Raw genomic sequence first — 15,457 nt, forward strand, 5'->3', positions numbered from 1 at the left:
CCGTCCCCCCGTAGCATGGACTAACTATCCTGCTACGTGGTAAAATAAGTCTTGATACGGCCAGGCCGTTCTAACCAAGCAAAAAAAAAAAAAAAAAATGGAATACATAAGGATTCTTACGGTTTACGGTTGTACGTGACTATGTTTCGCGCAAATGGGCGACAATGAAAGCACCAACGATTCTTTTTAAAATCTCCAAATCATAAATATTTCGTCAAGACACTTATCTGTACCGCCTGAAACCGCTCAACCACAAAACAGCTTATTTAGGCGGATCTTCAAAGCGAACGAGATGCGCCACAAAAGAAGTTCAAACGTATGCAAATGCCACCCGTATCGTTTCGTGCTCGGATCCCGGCCGGATTAGAACTTACCATGCGCTGGATTTCGTTTCTGGCTGACTTGGAAAGTTGAGTCAATCGTAGTTCGTGCAAATCCCGCTGTACGCGAATATCGGAAGCTTTCTGCCGTTCAGCCTCGGAGGAAATCTGTGAAGTAATATACGAAACAAAAGCCACCGTTAGTATGGTGTAGTTGAACCGCGGAACATGAGTAAACATGGGAATTAAGACAAACCGTAACAGACGATCGTTGCTGTCAAGGTTTCGAATATTTGTGCCACTGTCAGTGTTTCGCTTGCAGTTGCTTACCATCCCGCCGGTAAGATGATCGATTCGGATCGAAAGTGAAAACAATGCACAATGCAGCGAACAGATTCCGAAATGGTTTGAACAATCCGCTCAACGTTGCCGATCTGCGGTTAGTCTGGTGGAATTTGCATAACACGGAAGCGGCAACGAAACGCTTTCCTGACGCGATCCAAACGGACGGTTTCCTTCCATTATTCTGTGCTAGAAGTCGTGTTTACTCATATCGACTAACGCAGCTGACGCTAACTGGCGCTAGATGATGTTTAACTGGTCGGAAAGGGGAATGCCTTCAGCAAATACCTTGCTGTATGGATTCTTTGAATGCTCCAGAATGCTCTCACTCTGCGTAGTGGAGTCGAACCGTACACAATCGAACCATAAGTCAGCCAGAAGCGTTGTGAAGCTTACAAGGGGGATGGTGGTGTAGTTTCTCAAAGACTCTACCAACAAACAAGCCGAGTGCTTTGAACGAAAGGGCACGGCTAGAAAGGGAAAACTGATACATTGCATTCCGGTTGCACAGAGATCTTGCTGCTCGATTGCTGATTGACTAATTATGATGGTGATTTATTCTATCTCGCACAAACTGCACCCGCAGTTGGTGAAAGGAAAAATAGCATTTGAAGCGAAGTTTTTGCCAGGAAGTTTTTAATAAACTGCTCTTTAAGAACTAACGTTGGAACGAGCAGCATCAGTAACCAGCGGTTCTGTTCAGATAACTCAAAAAGATACCTTAAAAAAGGAGCTTAAGTCAAATTTAAGCCTAATGATCGCAACTAAATCAGAATGTTATTTGTTGCGCCAAAATACCATCAACAGTTGTTCATATGAATCTTCTATTACTTGGTTCATGTGGCAGGTTTTAACCTTGCTTGTATTACTTGCGATAAAATTGCTTTATATAGGAACATATGCTTCATAACTTCAAAGACTGACGACTTGAATATATCAGGAGTTACCAAAACTTGAAGTCTTGCTTGGATTACTTGTGATAAAATTGCTCTATATCGGAACTCATGCTTCATAACTTCAAAGACTGAGGACTTGAATATATCAGGAGTTACCAAAACTTGAAGTCTTGCTTGCATTACTTGCGATAAAATTGCTCTATATCGGAACTCATGCTTCATAACTTCAAAGACTGACGACTTGAATATATCAGGAGTTACCAAAACTTGAAGTCTTGCTTGCATTACTTGCGATAAAATTGCTCTATATCGGAACTCATGCTTCATAACTTCAAAGACTGAGGACTTGAATATATCAGGAATTACCAAAACTTGAAGTCTTGATAATTGCTCGAACTTCGCAAACTTCGCAATCCCATAAATTCCATCCTTCAAACACTATGAAATGTAAATTGATGCGAGGAGATATTCCTTCCGACTTCCAACCATAAACTCATCCACTTCTGCTCATGTGCGATAAAAGCGATTTCAAAATCATTTCATTTCAATTAAAATGTCATCAAATCCTTCAAAGTGTCAGTTTGCCCCATCTTCGCAATCAAGTGACGGTCAAAAACCAACAGAACAATCCTTTCAGTCCTCATTTCGCGTCCGATTACGTGTACCTCAAGCTTGATCGGAGCGTATTCAATAAATTGTTTACCACATAATCATATCGTACGGCAAGCGGCATATGGAAACGTTGCAAACACTATCCCAGCGGGGAAGCTATACGAGGTTTTTCGTTACACGTGCCATATCTTGCGAGGATCACCCGGCCCGTATGGTATATCACACCGGCGAAGGACATCACATCAACATCAATTCCACCACCTTGGCCAGCGCCTCATCCTTGGATGGTTTGTTTGCATTCTTTTAGGCGCACACGCATAGTAATTGTTCGCAGATCATTAAGTAATTCTGACGGTCCGGTAAATCCTCCACCCGCCGACGAGGTGCAAAGTATTACCACAGCCATTCAAGCACAATCGTATACCATTCAGGACACCCTCGTCCGAGTACGGGTGAAGGCTTACACAGTGACGATTCGCGACTACCGGCGAAGGTCGCTGCCGAATCACAATTAATCGAACAGATTTGCATGTCCCTTTGTATGGGGACAATTTTTGCTGCGATTCGTTGGTAGAGGTGTGCATGTGATTAATGTGTCACTAGTCCTCCTCCTCCCGTCGCCTTGTACCGATCCGGGAAGAGACCTTCCATAAATTGGCATTATTTATGAAACACGATAAATAAAGCTCCATCGCATTGTACGCCGTGCACACAACGAAAGGGAAATCGAACTTTCTACCGCAAAAAAAAAAACGGTGATATCGCCTATTAGCCGCTTTGGCGCGCGCGTTCTTGTCGCACACGAGAAGATGATGCCTTTTTAAGGTTAAATGTTGACGTATGAAAGGGAATGTGATGGAAGCCACGGGTTCGGTTTGGACCGTGTTCCCCCCTACTCAAGCACAAACCCGAGTTTGAACACTTGAAATGACAATCAAATCAATTTATTTCCTTTTTTGGATGGGAACTTCCCGAGGCTACCACTGTCTACCCTTACCTCACCTACTGGCCTCTTCTTCTGTTACAGGGGCGCATCGAGAAATGTTTCGTAATTTCAAGCGTAAAATTTTGCATACCAAGCTCCGTCGGACTGACACCGATCCGCAGATGATGAAGATATTGACCGGCTTGAATTGATTGCTATCTGTGGCCCTCATACATTCACGCAATCTCCTAGCTATGCATGTCTCCTGGCTAGTGCACGCTTACGGCAATTGGACGTTTAATTCTCTTTTTTTCATCGAAAAGAAAAACCAATTGATCGGTAGCTGACACCATATCGAGGTGCAGTGTAGGGAGCTTATGTTCATATAAACCAAATCGGCGACGTTGACATTGGCAGTACATTCAGCGTGACGCGCAGGCAAGCAATTGATGGTGAAGGAAACAAATTGCACAGCCATGACATTTGCGTAAGAATGGAATTTTGAAGTTTGGTGGTGGAATACACAGCACCAATCGCACCATTCTTTTTGGCAACAAATTAATCAACATGTAATTGAAAACAAGACATACCTGTCGATCGCTATCCACTCATAAACTTATTGATTACCCCATTCTGTCCCTGATAAGTACTTTGTATGTACAATGTTAACTAATGAGCTGCTGATGGAGTATAAGAACCAAAAAGGACAATTTAAAGAGAAAAGCAGCTCTGAAGCATTGGGTGCAGTACGCAACCCATTCATTCGCAACAAGACGCAGCCATTTTGCACACAATTCAAAGCATGCAGCCGTTCTCGTCGTGCTGAGCTTGTATACAATTGGAATGAAAAAAACGCGTGAAAAACAAACTTTTCAACCGTATTTCCTTCGCCGATTGTGTTTTCCTGTTTGAAAACGAGAGGATCACACTTACTTGATATTTTTCCTCTAAGAATTTGTTCGTTTCCCGCAGGGCAGAAATCTCCTGATTCAGCTTCAGAACTTCCAAACAACATTGCTGCTGATGGTGCGGTCCGCGTGTCTCCGAAGTCCACCCACCGTGTGGCTCTTGCTGTTCTGCCGATCCACGGTGTGCCCGCTTGGCCGGCGTACCACCGCCCACGGTCACGCTCTGGCACTGGCCCTGAGCCTGGGTATGGCGTTTCTGATGCTGCAGAGCTTCCTGCAGTTTCTTGCATTCGGATTTAGTCTTTCGCAGATCGGACTCATTTTGGGCCCTGTTGGAGTAAAAGAAAGTAAATTAAACTATCAACCGAGCAAGCGCTTCATTCAATATCTACCGCAACACTCTGACAGCATTCCGCTCCGCAGCTAAGCTGCTTCGGAGTTCGCTCAGTTCTAGCCGCATTTGTTCATTCTGGGCCAACAGCTTCTGGACGGTATGTGCATTGTGGGCCTCGGTCACCTGCTGCTTCTTGCCCTTAGTGTGTGGCGTTGCGGGCGAAACAGTGGCCTTGTGTTGCCCTTGGGACGATGCTTGTATCGTCCGGACGTCCGGTTTCGGTGGAATCGGTGGTTTGCTTCTTACGATCACTTTCTCCTCATGCAAAAGCCCCAATGGTGACGTTGGATCAACTGTGTGCTGTTCCTGGTTGGTCTTAAGATCCAACTTCAAACGTTTCCCATTCGCTTTGGAAAGATTTCCCAATGCTTCTGAAGATGGTGCGGGTTGGGAGGATACGGTCGATTCCTTATCCATAACTGATCGATGATCTATCGATGGTTTACCGTCCAAAATGAGGTTAGCGTCCTGCTTTTCGGATGCCTTCTTACGTTTTTGTCTCACGTTTGTTGCCTTCGGTTGAGCACCATTTCCCGTGTGCTCTGCGTCACTATTTGCAGATGCATTCTTCACTACATCTCTGTAGGATCTGGCATTTTCTTCACTGCTCAATTGTTGTTCTGTAAGGGATGCATTATTGAGGATCGTTTTCACCGTACCGGTTGTGGCGTTGAATTGCTGTTCTTCATTCGCCATTGTTGCGTATTCGATTTAATATTTCTTCACTGTATATCACTGATCTCTTAAACCTCCGTGCGTTGCTATTGTTGGGCCTGCTGATGCGTATGGTGATGCTCTCCAAGTAGGCAGTACATTTAAATTTTAATTTTAACACTATCTTCCGCACACTGTAGGCGGCTTTTGGGGACACTCTCTGTTGTCACTTTAATATGCTTTAGTTTCAATGTTTGGTGCACTGTTCATATGCACTATGGGGGCGTCTTCACTTTGATTTTGCGCCGGAGAACCTCAAACAACAGGATGACGATGAACTTCTCGTTTTGCTGTCTGTGTGACGAATTGTTTTACTCGTACCACACTGGAGGTTCAATGTGCCGTGCTGTGGGTGTTGGGTTTTAGTCGTAGTGTCCGGGAGTAAATCGATCCTTTTTTTTGCTCCGGTCCCAGTCCTGTTGGGTGTGGTTTGAAGTAAACTGGAACAAAAGAATGGGAAAAGGATAGAAAAAAAACAACAATGAGTTCATCATCATTAAAGAAGTAAACAAAAAATTATATCACGATAGATGGAGGAAGGATGGAGTAAGGACACGATAGCTTTTCTATCATATGTGGAATAATGTGTGAAACAAAATAACGTAAGGGTTGAGTTCGCTCTATTGTGTAATGTAAAACCGTTAATAAACAAACGAAATATCCTTTTTCATGCATCTTCCACACAAACAACATAATTGTCAAGAATGGTTTTTTATTTGAGAAACTATCAGAATGTTGAATATCCGCGAAATGCACGAAATTAGGAAGAATACTTTAAACATTTGTTTTCCATTTCATTCCAGACGTTCCAAATGAAATGAAATTTTAAATCATTTTTTTTTTCAACTAAGCCACACGCACATTTGATAACAATTACTGTTCAACACGTGCTTTCATGCAACAAGTCCAACACAGATTTATACCGCTTTGCTGCTAGACAGTCAAGAACAAGCAACCCTTCGGATTTCCGTTTTGTTTCATTCCGGCGTCAGTGTTATAAATTTTGGACATGATGTCATTTAGACATGAACACCCGCGAGCTGCCATGGAAGGATTTGTGAAAACTAGGTGCGGCCATACGACAGCACCGTGCCCGGAAAAGACAGACGTTGGATGTTTTTTTTTTGGGGGGATTTGCATGATGTCAACCATCAATGGTTGACCGAAATAAAGGGAACACACATCCTTCCAAGGTTGATGATTAATATTCAACAACATTTCAGTACTAGCTAATAGAGCTCGGGTTAGTTCGTTGTGCGTCAATAGCTGGGTTTTGGGCAGCATTAGCGTTAGGTTAAAATTATTTCCAAATGCAGCTCGTTATGTTTCCATCATAAATTGGGACGAAAACATTAGCAGGCTGTTTATGCTGTAAAAAAATCCATTTTACGAAAAAGCATAAACCATTCGGATGTAATCCAATTCCCGGTGTGCTCCACGTGCTCACTGTTGGTGTTAATGATAAATCGAATGTTTAGATAATTGTTCCACTTTTCGTGTGAAACAGTCGCACATCCACCCAGCGATGGTCTTCTTCTTCTTCTTTTCTGGCCTGCTCATGGTCGAGCACGTCGCGTAGACATGGCCTGGTCGCCAATCCGTTTCCAGGAAACTCGGTCCAGTGCTGCAGTCCTCCACCCCCGGCTGCATCCGATCTCCGACAGGTTTGACTCCACCTGATCCAGCCAACGAGCTCGCTGTGCTCCTCTCCGCCTCGTGCCGAACGGATCGCTGACGAGCACCTTCCTGGTGGGGCATGAGTCCGGCATCCTCATCACGTGCCCCAGCCATCGTATCCTTCCGGCTTTGACCACCGTCAGGATATCTGCACCGCCAAACAGCTCAGCTAGCTCGTGGTTCATTCTCCTTCTCCACACGCCCTGCTCGCACACACCGCCAAAGATAGTCCTTAGCACCCGCCGTTCGAAAATAGCGAGTGCATTGGCATCCTCCGTTAGCAGGGTCCAGGACTCGTACCCGTAGAGGACTACCGGACGTATCAGTGTGCGATATATCGTGCATTTCGTGTGTTGCTGGAGCCTTCTGGATCGCAGGAGTTTGTGGAGCCCGTAGTAGGCACGATTTCCCTGAACAATGCGCCTTCGGATTTCGCTGCTCATGTTGTTGTCCGAAGTTACGATCGTACCAAGGTAGCAGAACTCCTCTACCACCTCGAGATCGTCGCCGTCAACTGATACTCTGCTTCCGAGTCGGGCTCTATCACGGTCAGAGCCTCCGGCAAGCAGGTACTTTGTCTTCGTCGCATTGATCCTCAATCCAATTCTGTCGGCCTCGCGTTTCAGTCGGGTGTACGCGTCGCACACCGCCGCAGATGTCCGTCCGATGATGTCGATGTCATCCGCGAAGCCGAGAAATTGGAGAGAACGGGTGAAAATCGTGCCCCGGATGTCGAAGCCCGCGCTTCGCATGACACCTTCCAGAGCGATGTTAAACAGCAAACAGGAGAGTCCGTCCCCTTGCCTCAAACCCCGGTGAGATTCGAACGATTCCGACAGCATGTTCGATACTCTCACCTTGCACTGCACCCCATCCATCGTGGCCTTCAACAGCCGTACCAGCTTCCCAGGGAATCCGTACTGCTGCATGGTGTTCCATAGTTCGGTCCGATCTATGGTATCGTAGGCCGCCTTAAAGTCAATGAACAGGTGGTGCGTGGGGATTTGATGCTCTCGGCATTTCTGAAGGATCTGCCGTAGAGTAAAGATTTGGTCGGTGGTCGATTTGCCTCCAACAAATCCAGCTTGGTAGCTTCCGACGAAATCTGTGGCAAGGGGCGCAAGTCTGCAGAAGAGTATTCGGGACAGGATCTTGTAGGCAGCATTCAGGACTGTGATGGCTCGGAAGTTAGCACAGTCCAGTCTGTCGCCCTTTTTGTACACTGGGTGTATGACACCCAGCTTCCACTCGTCCGGTAGTTCTTCCTGGTCCCAAATCCTTACGATCAGCCGATGCATAAGCGCGGCAAGCCTCTCCGGGCCCATCTTGAACAACTCTGCCACCAGCCCATCGCTGCCAGCTGACTTGTTACGTTTCAGCTGTTTGATGGCACTGATGACTTCGTCCAAGGATGGCGGGGGCACTTCGTCATCCTGCTGGCTGTCGCAATACTGCTCTCCTCTGCTTCCTGCAGAGGTCTCCCCTGCATCTGCTCCGTTCAGGTGCCTGTCGAAGTAGCACTTCCACCTTTCGATCACCTCTCGCTCGTCCGACAGGATATCTCCCTCCTCGTTGCGGCACATAGCGGTTATGGGAGTAAAACCGCCTCGTGCCGCATTCAGCATCCTGTAGAACTTACGAGTTTCCCCCGACTGGGATAGCTGCTGCATAAGTTGCTCATCCGACTCTTCGAAGTTGCGCTTCTTGTCCTGGAAGAGTCGGGTCTGCTGCCTTCTCAGTCGTCTGTAGTCTTCCACGTTCTGCCTGGTCTCGCGCTGGAGCATGCGAGTACGCGCTGCGTTCTTCTCGGACAGTGCTCGCCTGCACTCCTCATCAAACCATTCCTTCCTCCGGTTACGTGTTACGCGGCCAATAGTTCGATCGGCCGTGCTGCTGATGGCTTGTTCCATCATACGCCAATGGTCATTGAGGGACATCGCCTCGAAGGTGGTGTCCTCCGGCAACGCTTCCCCTAGCGTGGTCGCGAAGTCCCTCGCCACATCAGCTTGCCGCAACCGATCTATGTCGAGCCTTGGGGTGGGCTGATAGCGCAGCTTATTGGCTGCGCACAGTTTCTGGCGTAACTTAACCATAACCAGGAAATGGTCTGAGTCGACGTTTGCTCCCCTGTACGTACGTACGTCGATAATATCCGAGAAGTGCCTTCCATCGATGAGAACGTGGTCAATCTGGGAATATGTCTGCTGTGGTGATCTCCAGGTGTAGCTGAAGCGTGGTGCGTGCTGGAAGAAGGTGCTGCGAATGGTCATGTGCTTGGAGGAGGCGAAGTTTATTAGGCGGAGCCCATTGTCGTTCGTCAGCTGGTGGGCGCTGAAACTACCTATCATGGGTTTGTATGCCTCCTCCCGTCCGACCTGAGCGTTGAAGTCTCCGATGACGATCTTGACGTCGTGTTGTGGGCAGCGGTCGTACTCCCTCTCCAGCTGCGTATAAAATAACTCCTTATCGTCATCGGTGCTTCCAAGGTGCGGACTATGCACGTTAATAATGCTCAGGTTGAAGAACCTTCCACGAACCCTCAACCTGCACATCCGTTCGTTGATCGGCCACCAACCGATTATCCTCTTTCGCATCGCACCTATGACCAGGAACGCTGTACCGAGTTCATGCTTTTCACCACCGCTCTGGTAGATCATGCAATCACTGCGGTAGGGGCGCTCCATAACTCCTTTCCAGCGCACCTCCTGAAGTGCTACTATGCCGAAGCCGCGGGCCCTCACCTCGTCCGAAAGAATGCGGGTACTTCCGGGTGCTGTGAGGGATCTGCAGTTCCATGTCCCGAGTTTCCAATCGTAGTCCTTGTTCAGTTGCGTGGGTCGGTATCCGTTAATCCGATTCGAAAATTCTTGGTTCCCTTTCGTTGCATTTGTATTGGGGGTGGCTTGCAAGGCCTCTCCCCCAACCCCCTGTCTCGTCGGAGGGCCTACGCATCCTAGCTGTTTAAAGTCCCGTAGGGTGCCAGGACAGAAGGGACATCCAGCCGCCCCTAACATGGAGAACAGACGCTGGCTGTCCCCCTCCGCTCAATTTAGCCATATACCCCATCTTCCCAAGGGGTTGGGTTTCCCCGTATACCCAAGCTCAGATATTTGGAGAGATATGTTACCATTCTGTACGACGGGGACGTATTGAGTCGGAGTAGGGTAAGGAGTGCCTATATTATCCTTCGAGAGGCTTCGGATCCATACCCATATCAGTGCGGTATGGCTACATACACTGACAACAGAACCCCAGCGATGGTCCAACCGTTATAACCAATCGATCAGGACTAGTGCCTCTCTGACCGGTTTGAAGTGTTTTCAAACTAACTCTTCTCAAACACCAACATTCAGCAGCATCAATCGTCGAGAACCGACTTCCGCCTGCCTTGAGTCGAAAACGTGCTAGACGGAAATTCTGAACTCCTCGTTTTACTGTTCACATCTTCTTCTCTCATTCCCCTGGCCACATGGTGAAAATTGGGGGGAAAAAACAACAACTTTTCAGCGGCCAATGATGCCGATGGGGCTGACACTGAGCTCAAAAAATCTCCCGCCAGCAGTTGCAGACGATCGCTGACGAACACAGACGTTCGATATTTATAGCTGCACAGAAGGGTAGTAGCGTTTTGTGCAGCTGCTGTTTGGCCTTCTCGTTCATCTTGCCAATTGGATAGGAGAGCGTAGAAAACAAAGCAACGTTTAATTGAACCTGCTCATTGACACGCATTCGTTGGGGGGTCCACATGATCGTATACGTTGGAAATGAAATCAAAATCGGTTCTTTACATTCCAAAAAGCTATCGAATGCAATGACCACATTCGGCCTATATGAACCTTAAGAATGGGAACTCAATGATAGCGAGGTATAGCTTACTGGATTTAATTAGCTAAATATTTACTTTTCGATAAAAAGTCGACAAACAAATGATCCCGACGGGGGTTTCATATCGGAAAACCTTTAAAGTCGCTCGGTATCTTTCTTTGTTCTGGACAAAGAGCACAAAGATCCAAATTTTAATCTTGCAAGTTTATCTATGCAAGAAAGCGTATTAAAAATTTATCTTAGGCCCACCAACTGTAGCTTCAAATGAACTCCATACAATTGATAGTAAGGAGTTTCCAGCTCAACCTTAGTGTATTTTACAACTAAACCGCTTCATGCCACAATATCTCCCCTTCATATTTAGTATATTTCCGTTACGCATTTTGCGATTATTAATTTTTCCGAAACTCTCTCCACACACACACACACAAACACATTCGTGGTGATTTTTTCCTCGCTCCTGAGAAAAGCTATAGCTCGATCAGATATTTTTGGATCCCTTGGCTGAAATCATTCGCAGTAGTATCATACACTTTCTGCCACGGCTTTTACCGCTGCACTTTCTCACGATGATGAAGTATTTGTGAGTATATCATCCCGCCCCGGTCATGGATGTTGGTGAATGTGGGCGTAATAATTTTGCGCATCATTATTCCAAACGATCTAACACAGCTGAATGTGCGTTTTCTTTTTGCAAAATGGCGGTATACGCGTAGTTGTAAATTGTAGTTTTATAAACAATGTGTGAAACTGTTTGATTGCAACCATGTTTTTATTATGATACTCATGAATGTGGTTAACGGGTGGTTAACAAATCTATGCTGAAACATTCGTACGCAAAATGCAATCTTCTAGCATTTCTAATGATTACGGTGATCATTAAAATGATCTTGGCAACATATCATTCAATGCTGTTGGAAGTTATGCAATGACAACAATCGTTATAAATTTACCTGCCTAAGCTCCTACTGAAGTACCATAAAACCCAACCGACCTACCCTTTTACAGAACGTGTCGTAAATTATCACGCTTGAGACAATGGATCATTGCACTAGTCAAATATGTGTCAGCATCACAGCATAGTTTGACCTCAACCAGTGTGGGACTGCAACAAACAGGCCTAGCCTGTGTGTGGCTCATATCAAACCTGCGCTCGTCTGATTCTGCTGATCGTGCAGTGCATTATTGCGGAATTAAAATTAATTGACCGATTACCGTGACGAATGGTTTCGACCGACAGTGAAGATCTTCCGAAGCTTCTATGGGGCGTTGTCAGTGAGTGTCGTCATAAGCCATAGAATAACACCAATCTATCGGCTACTGTTGTACAGCGGAAGTAGATTATGCATAACGTCGAAAACAACTAAACATTCCGCATCACACCCGCTTTGTGGGGTGCGATCAATCAATCAAGTATTAAATTACGCAACGATGCTAAACCAAACGCTGGCGCCAGACCTTTACCGCTTTCCCGAGGTGGATGGATATTTTCTCCAAATTTAGAACAACAACTCCCAAACGTAAAGCAGCTGAGAATCGCATCATCAACGGATAAGGGCACAAACTGAAGCAAAAACACACAGGAACAGACGAAGACAACACCATCGGCAACAAGTGCGCCGAAACCAAACGACATTAGGGGCATTGGTCGGTGTACATCATCACGACCGTGGTGGCGTCTTTCGCGCCATTACGTCTGACGTAATCTGGCAGTGTTCTACATTCTAGCGGCCAGAGTGCGCACCATCCAGTGTTCCACGGCCGTGAGGAACGAATGATCGGTCCCGGTGTTGTGGAGGCAGCAAACTGTCAATCGTTCGCTCGTTCAGAAATTTGCCATAACTGTTTGCCCTCCACTTGGATGTGGCGGGTCAGCCAGAAGTGGCAACTTTAATGGTTGACTGTTCGTCACTTTCAACCATTTCGGTTGGTCTTCTCCGGTACTAAGTTGATCGCTACTGGTCTTTTTTTTTGGGAATTCTCGTTAAAATGATGAAAGTGTGTTTATGTTCAGGCCCCATTTGCTATGCGTTCTACACTCGATTGGATTCAGTGCAGATCGATACAGCTCACACCTCCATAGAGCACATGACCCATCTTTCGCGTTCGCGTTTCTCGAAGGCGTGAACAAAATGTGGGAGTAAATCTCAGCAACAAAAGGCGCGCAATCCAATTGCGTGTCATCGTACCATCGTACGCGGGAGATGTGGTCACCCAAAAAAGGGTGTCTGGTAAATCACGACCAAACAGAAGGCCAGTGTGGGACAAAGGGCAGCTGATGGAAACTTTAGATATTCTATTTGGATCTTTAACGAATTAAACTACGGTAAGCATTGTTTCTATCTAATTTCGTTCGTAAATATATTATCAAACACCAGAACATGTAGAGAGACATGAATAAAATTCTTTAAGATTTTTTCCAGACCAAACCACGTTTTGGAGTCGTCAACTATCTGACCGACTCAACAGGAATTACCAAATATGAAAAAAACCCTACATCCTCAAGAAATAATTTTAGGAATTATAAGCGTCTCGATTCAGGATTTACAAAATCTTTTTATTAAAATGTATATTTCCAAAACGATTTGTAACCAAGCTAAGGAATCAAAGTCCTTCAAGGATTGAACAAATATTTTCCAATTTAAAATCAGCTATAGTCAATATTGAATGGTGCCATCAAAAATCCCTTCCTGGTTTCCCAGAACCAGTCCAATAGATCGCCTGTATAAAACAATTATCATCCTTAAGTGTAATAACATGGCCATTAACACTTGGGTTAATGAGTACATCATCATCCGTAGAATGTTTTTATCTACATAAGCTGGCCATCGACCAGAAACACCTTACCCAGAGCACGTTCTAAGCAGAAAATATGACAGTGCTAGATAACAACAAAAAAACAAGCTCTAGGAATAGCATTACAGGCAAAAAAACACAGCATAACTACCTATTTACACTTCACAATCGGTCACCAACAGATCCAATGCGTTCGCACGTCCTCGCAATGTGGGGACCCGGTGGTACGGATTTCAATTATTTTTACAACACCGCCAACGCCACACTTCTGGCTGCGCGCCACCCTGGGCACGTTCGCTTTGCTGCTTCGGTCACTTCACGCACGCACGCACGGTCGCAATTTTCCGTTTTAGTTCTGTTTGTTTCGTTTTCTTCTAGTCACACTTGTGCTCCCCACACTTGGCTGATTGCGTGTATTATCACAGTTCCCACACGCGTAAGAATTCCGACGAGTAATCGCACCTTTTTTCTTACAAAGTGTTTGAATTTTATGTAGATTAAACTTGAACAGAACTTATTAACTTATAAAAAAAACAACTCACAGTTCACTTTTGTTTGTTCACTCTCCGATTTTATATTTTATTGTAACAGAACTCGTAATTAGAGCTTTCGCGTATTTCGCAATAAAAATAACACTCAAAAATGGAAATCGTAAAACTTTTTTCGCCAGACCACCGACACAGTTTAGTCGGTTGTTCGTTGCAAGTAATTTCGAAAGTAAATTAAATAATACACGTGTCGTTTGATTCCCTCGTGTAATGAGAAGATTTTCAGTGCGATTCTCGTTTGTTGCGTAAATATTTTGCTTCAATTCGCTTCGTTATGATTCACTTCATCAGATGATTCACTTTGCACCGGTTTCACGTTAGGTTCGTTTCGTTTCAATTGTTCGATGTAGCACAATTTTTATGTGTGTAGTATTTTTTTTTAATTTAACAATTTTTGTAACTCTTCGTGTTTCGTTTTGTCTATGCTAGAGACTTTTGTTTTCTTGCAAAGGGTTTCCGTTTCTTTCCTCTCTTTGCTGTTCGTTTCGATAGTGTTATGTACACTTAGAGCTACTTAAATATTAAAATTAAAATTAAATGTTGCCTAATGCTCGAACGACGACTGACTGAACCGAGCACGGCAAGTCAAACTGCCACGATCCCACATCCGTGCGTTCCGTGACGGTAGTGTGTTAGTGAGGTCGTATGACTTTTTTTTTATCGGACCGCGGCCAGCTTGCGGCTACCCGTTGATGTCGGAAACACACGAAGTAGTAATGTGCGCAAATGACACACGCGCAGCATCCGAAATTGGCCGCGTAATGTTTAGTGGGTGTAGTGTGCGTGTGTCACGGCGAGATGGACGATTCGTGTTTTGCATCGGATGGCGCGATTTGTCGTTTATTTGTCCTTTATTTCATTCTTCTACGACACTGAGACGAACAATATGGATGACCCTGTCAAAGGAACCAGTTAAGCGAATGTATGTACATTGCTGATATATGATTTTGGTACATTCTGGACATTGTATTTCCTTCTATACAACATCCTTACAGGCTTGAAGTGAAATTTTATGGTTGTGTTTGAACCCACGTGGCTGATAATAACATTTCCATGTGTTTACAATGCAGCTTGAGTACTAATAACTCTTATCATTTATTGCATTTCTTGTCAAATTTCCAAATTTCACAATAAGACCGTCCTTCACAGTACAAAATAAACCAATTTTATCCAATACTTTAGTTGACCGTCTTCCAGATAAGTAAGCCTTCAACCGGTAATATTATTAATAATAAAAAACACAGCACAAAAAATTTGCCACTACAACCCCATCCCATCAACGGAAATCAGATTTATGACGCAAGCCTTATTCTTCTCGACGAGTGTAACCTTCACAACAGACAGGATAATCACACAGTTGTCCACGAAAAGTAAAAAGTTCACAATCTGTAGGGTATAGATTGACCCTGGCAGAGTTCGCAACACTTTAGCACTGGGTCACACCGGTAATGGTAGGTATTTATCGTGTCACCATGGTTCGATTTTACGCAACTAATGTCT

The 15,457-nt window shown here is 45.2% G+C and overlaps 1 protein-coding gene across 5 annotated transcripts in view; it reads right to left on the bottom strand.

Annotated features, from left to right (window-relative positions):
- Positions 1-14,549, bottom strand: part of LOC125764263 (restin homolog) — an 84,816-nt gene extending 70,267 nt beyond the window's left edge. For all 5 annotated transcript variants that reach the window (XR_007418448.1, XR_007418447.1, XR_007418446.1 and 2 more), the window contains exons 1-4: positions 13,561-14,549; positions 4,396-5,551; positions 4,029-4,332; positions 375-488 (exon numbers count right to left, since the gene is read on the bottom strand). Coding sequence is in view for 2 of the 5 variants with exons in the window: in XM_049428294.1 (XP_049284251.1) it covers positions 375-488; positions 4,029-4,332; positions 4,396-5,093 (1,116 nt within the window). In the remaining 3 variants the exon portion in view is untranslated. The remainder of the gene's footprint in view (positions 1-374; positions 489-4,028; positions 4,333-4,395; positions 5,552-13,560) is intronic.
- Positions 14,550-15,457: the final 908 nt, after the last annotated feature.

The sequence above is a fragment of the Anopheles funestus genome, chromosome 2RL (genome assembly GCF_943734845.2).
Source record: "Anopheles funestus chromosome 2RL, idAnoFuneDA-416_04, whole genome shotgun sequence".
In the NCBI taxonomy this organism is placed as follows: domain Eukaryota; kingdom Metazoa; phylum Arthropoda; class Insecta; order Diptera; family Culicidae; genus Anopheles; species Anopheles funestus.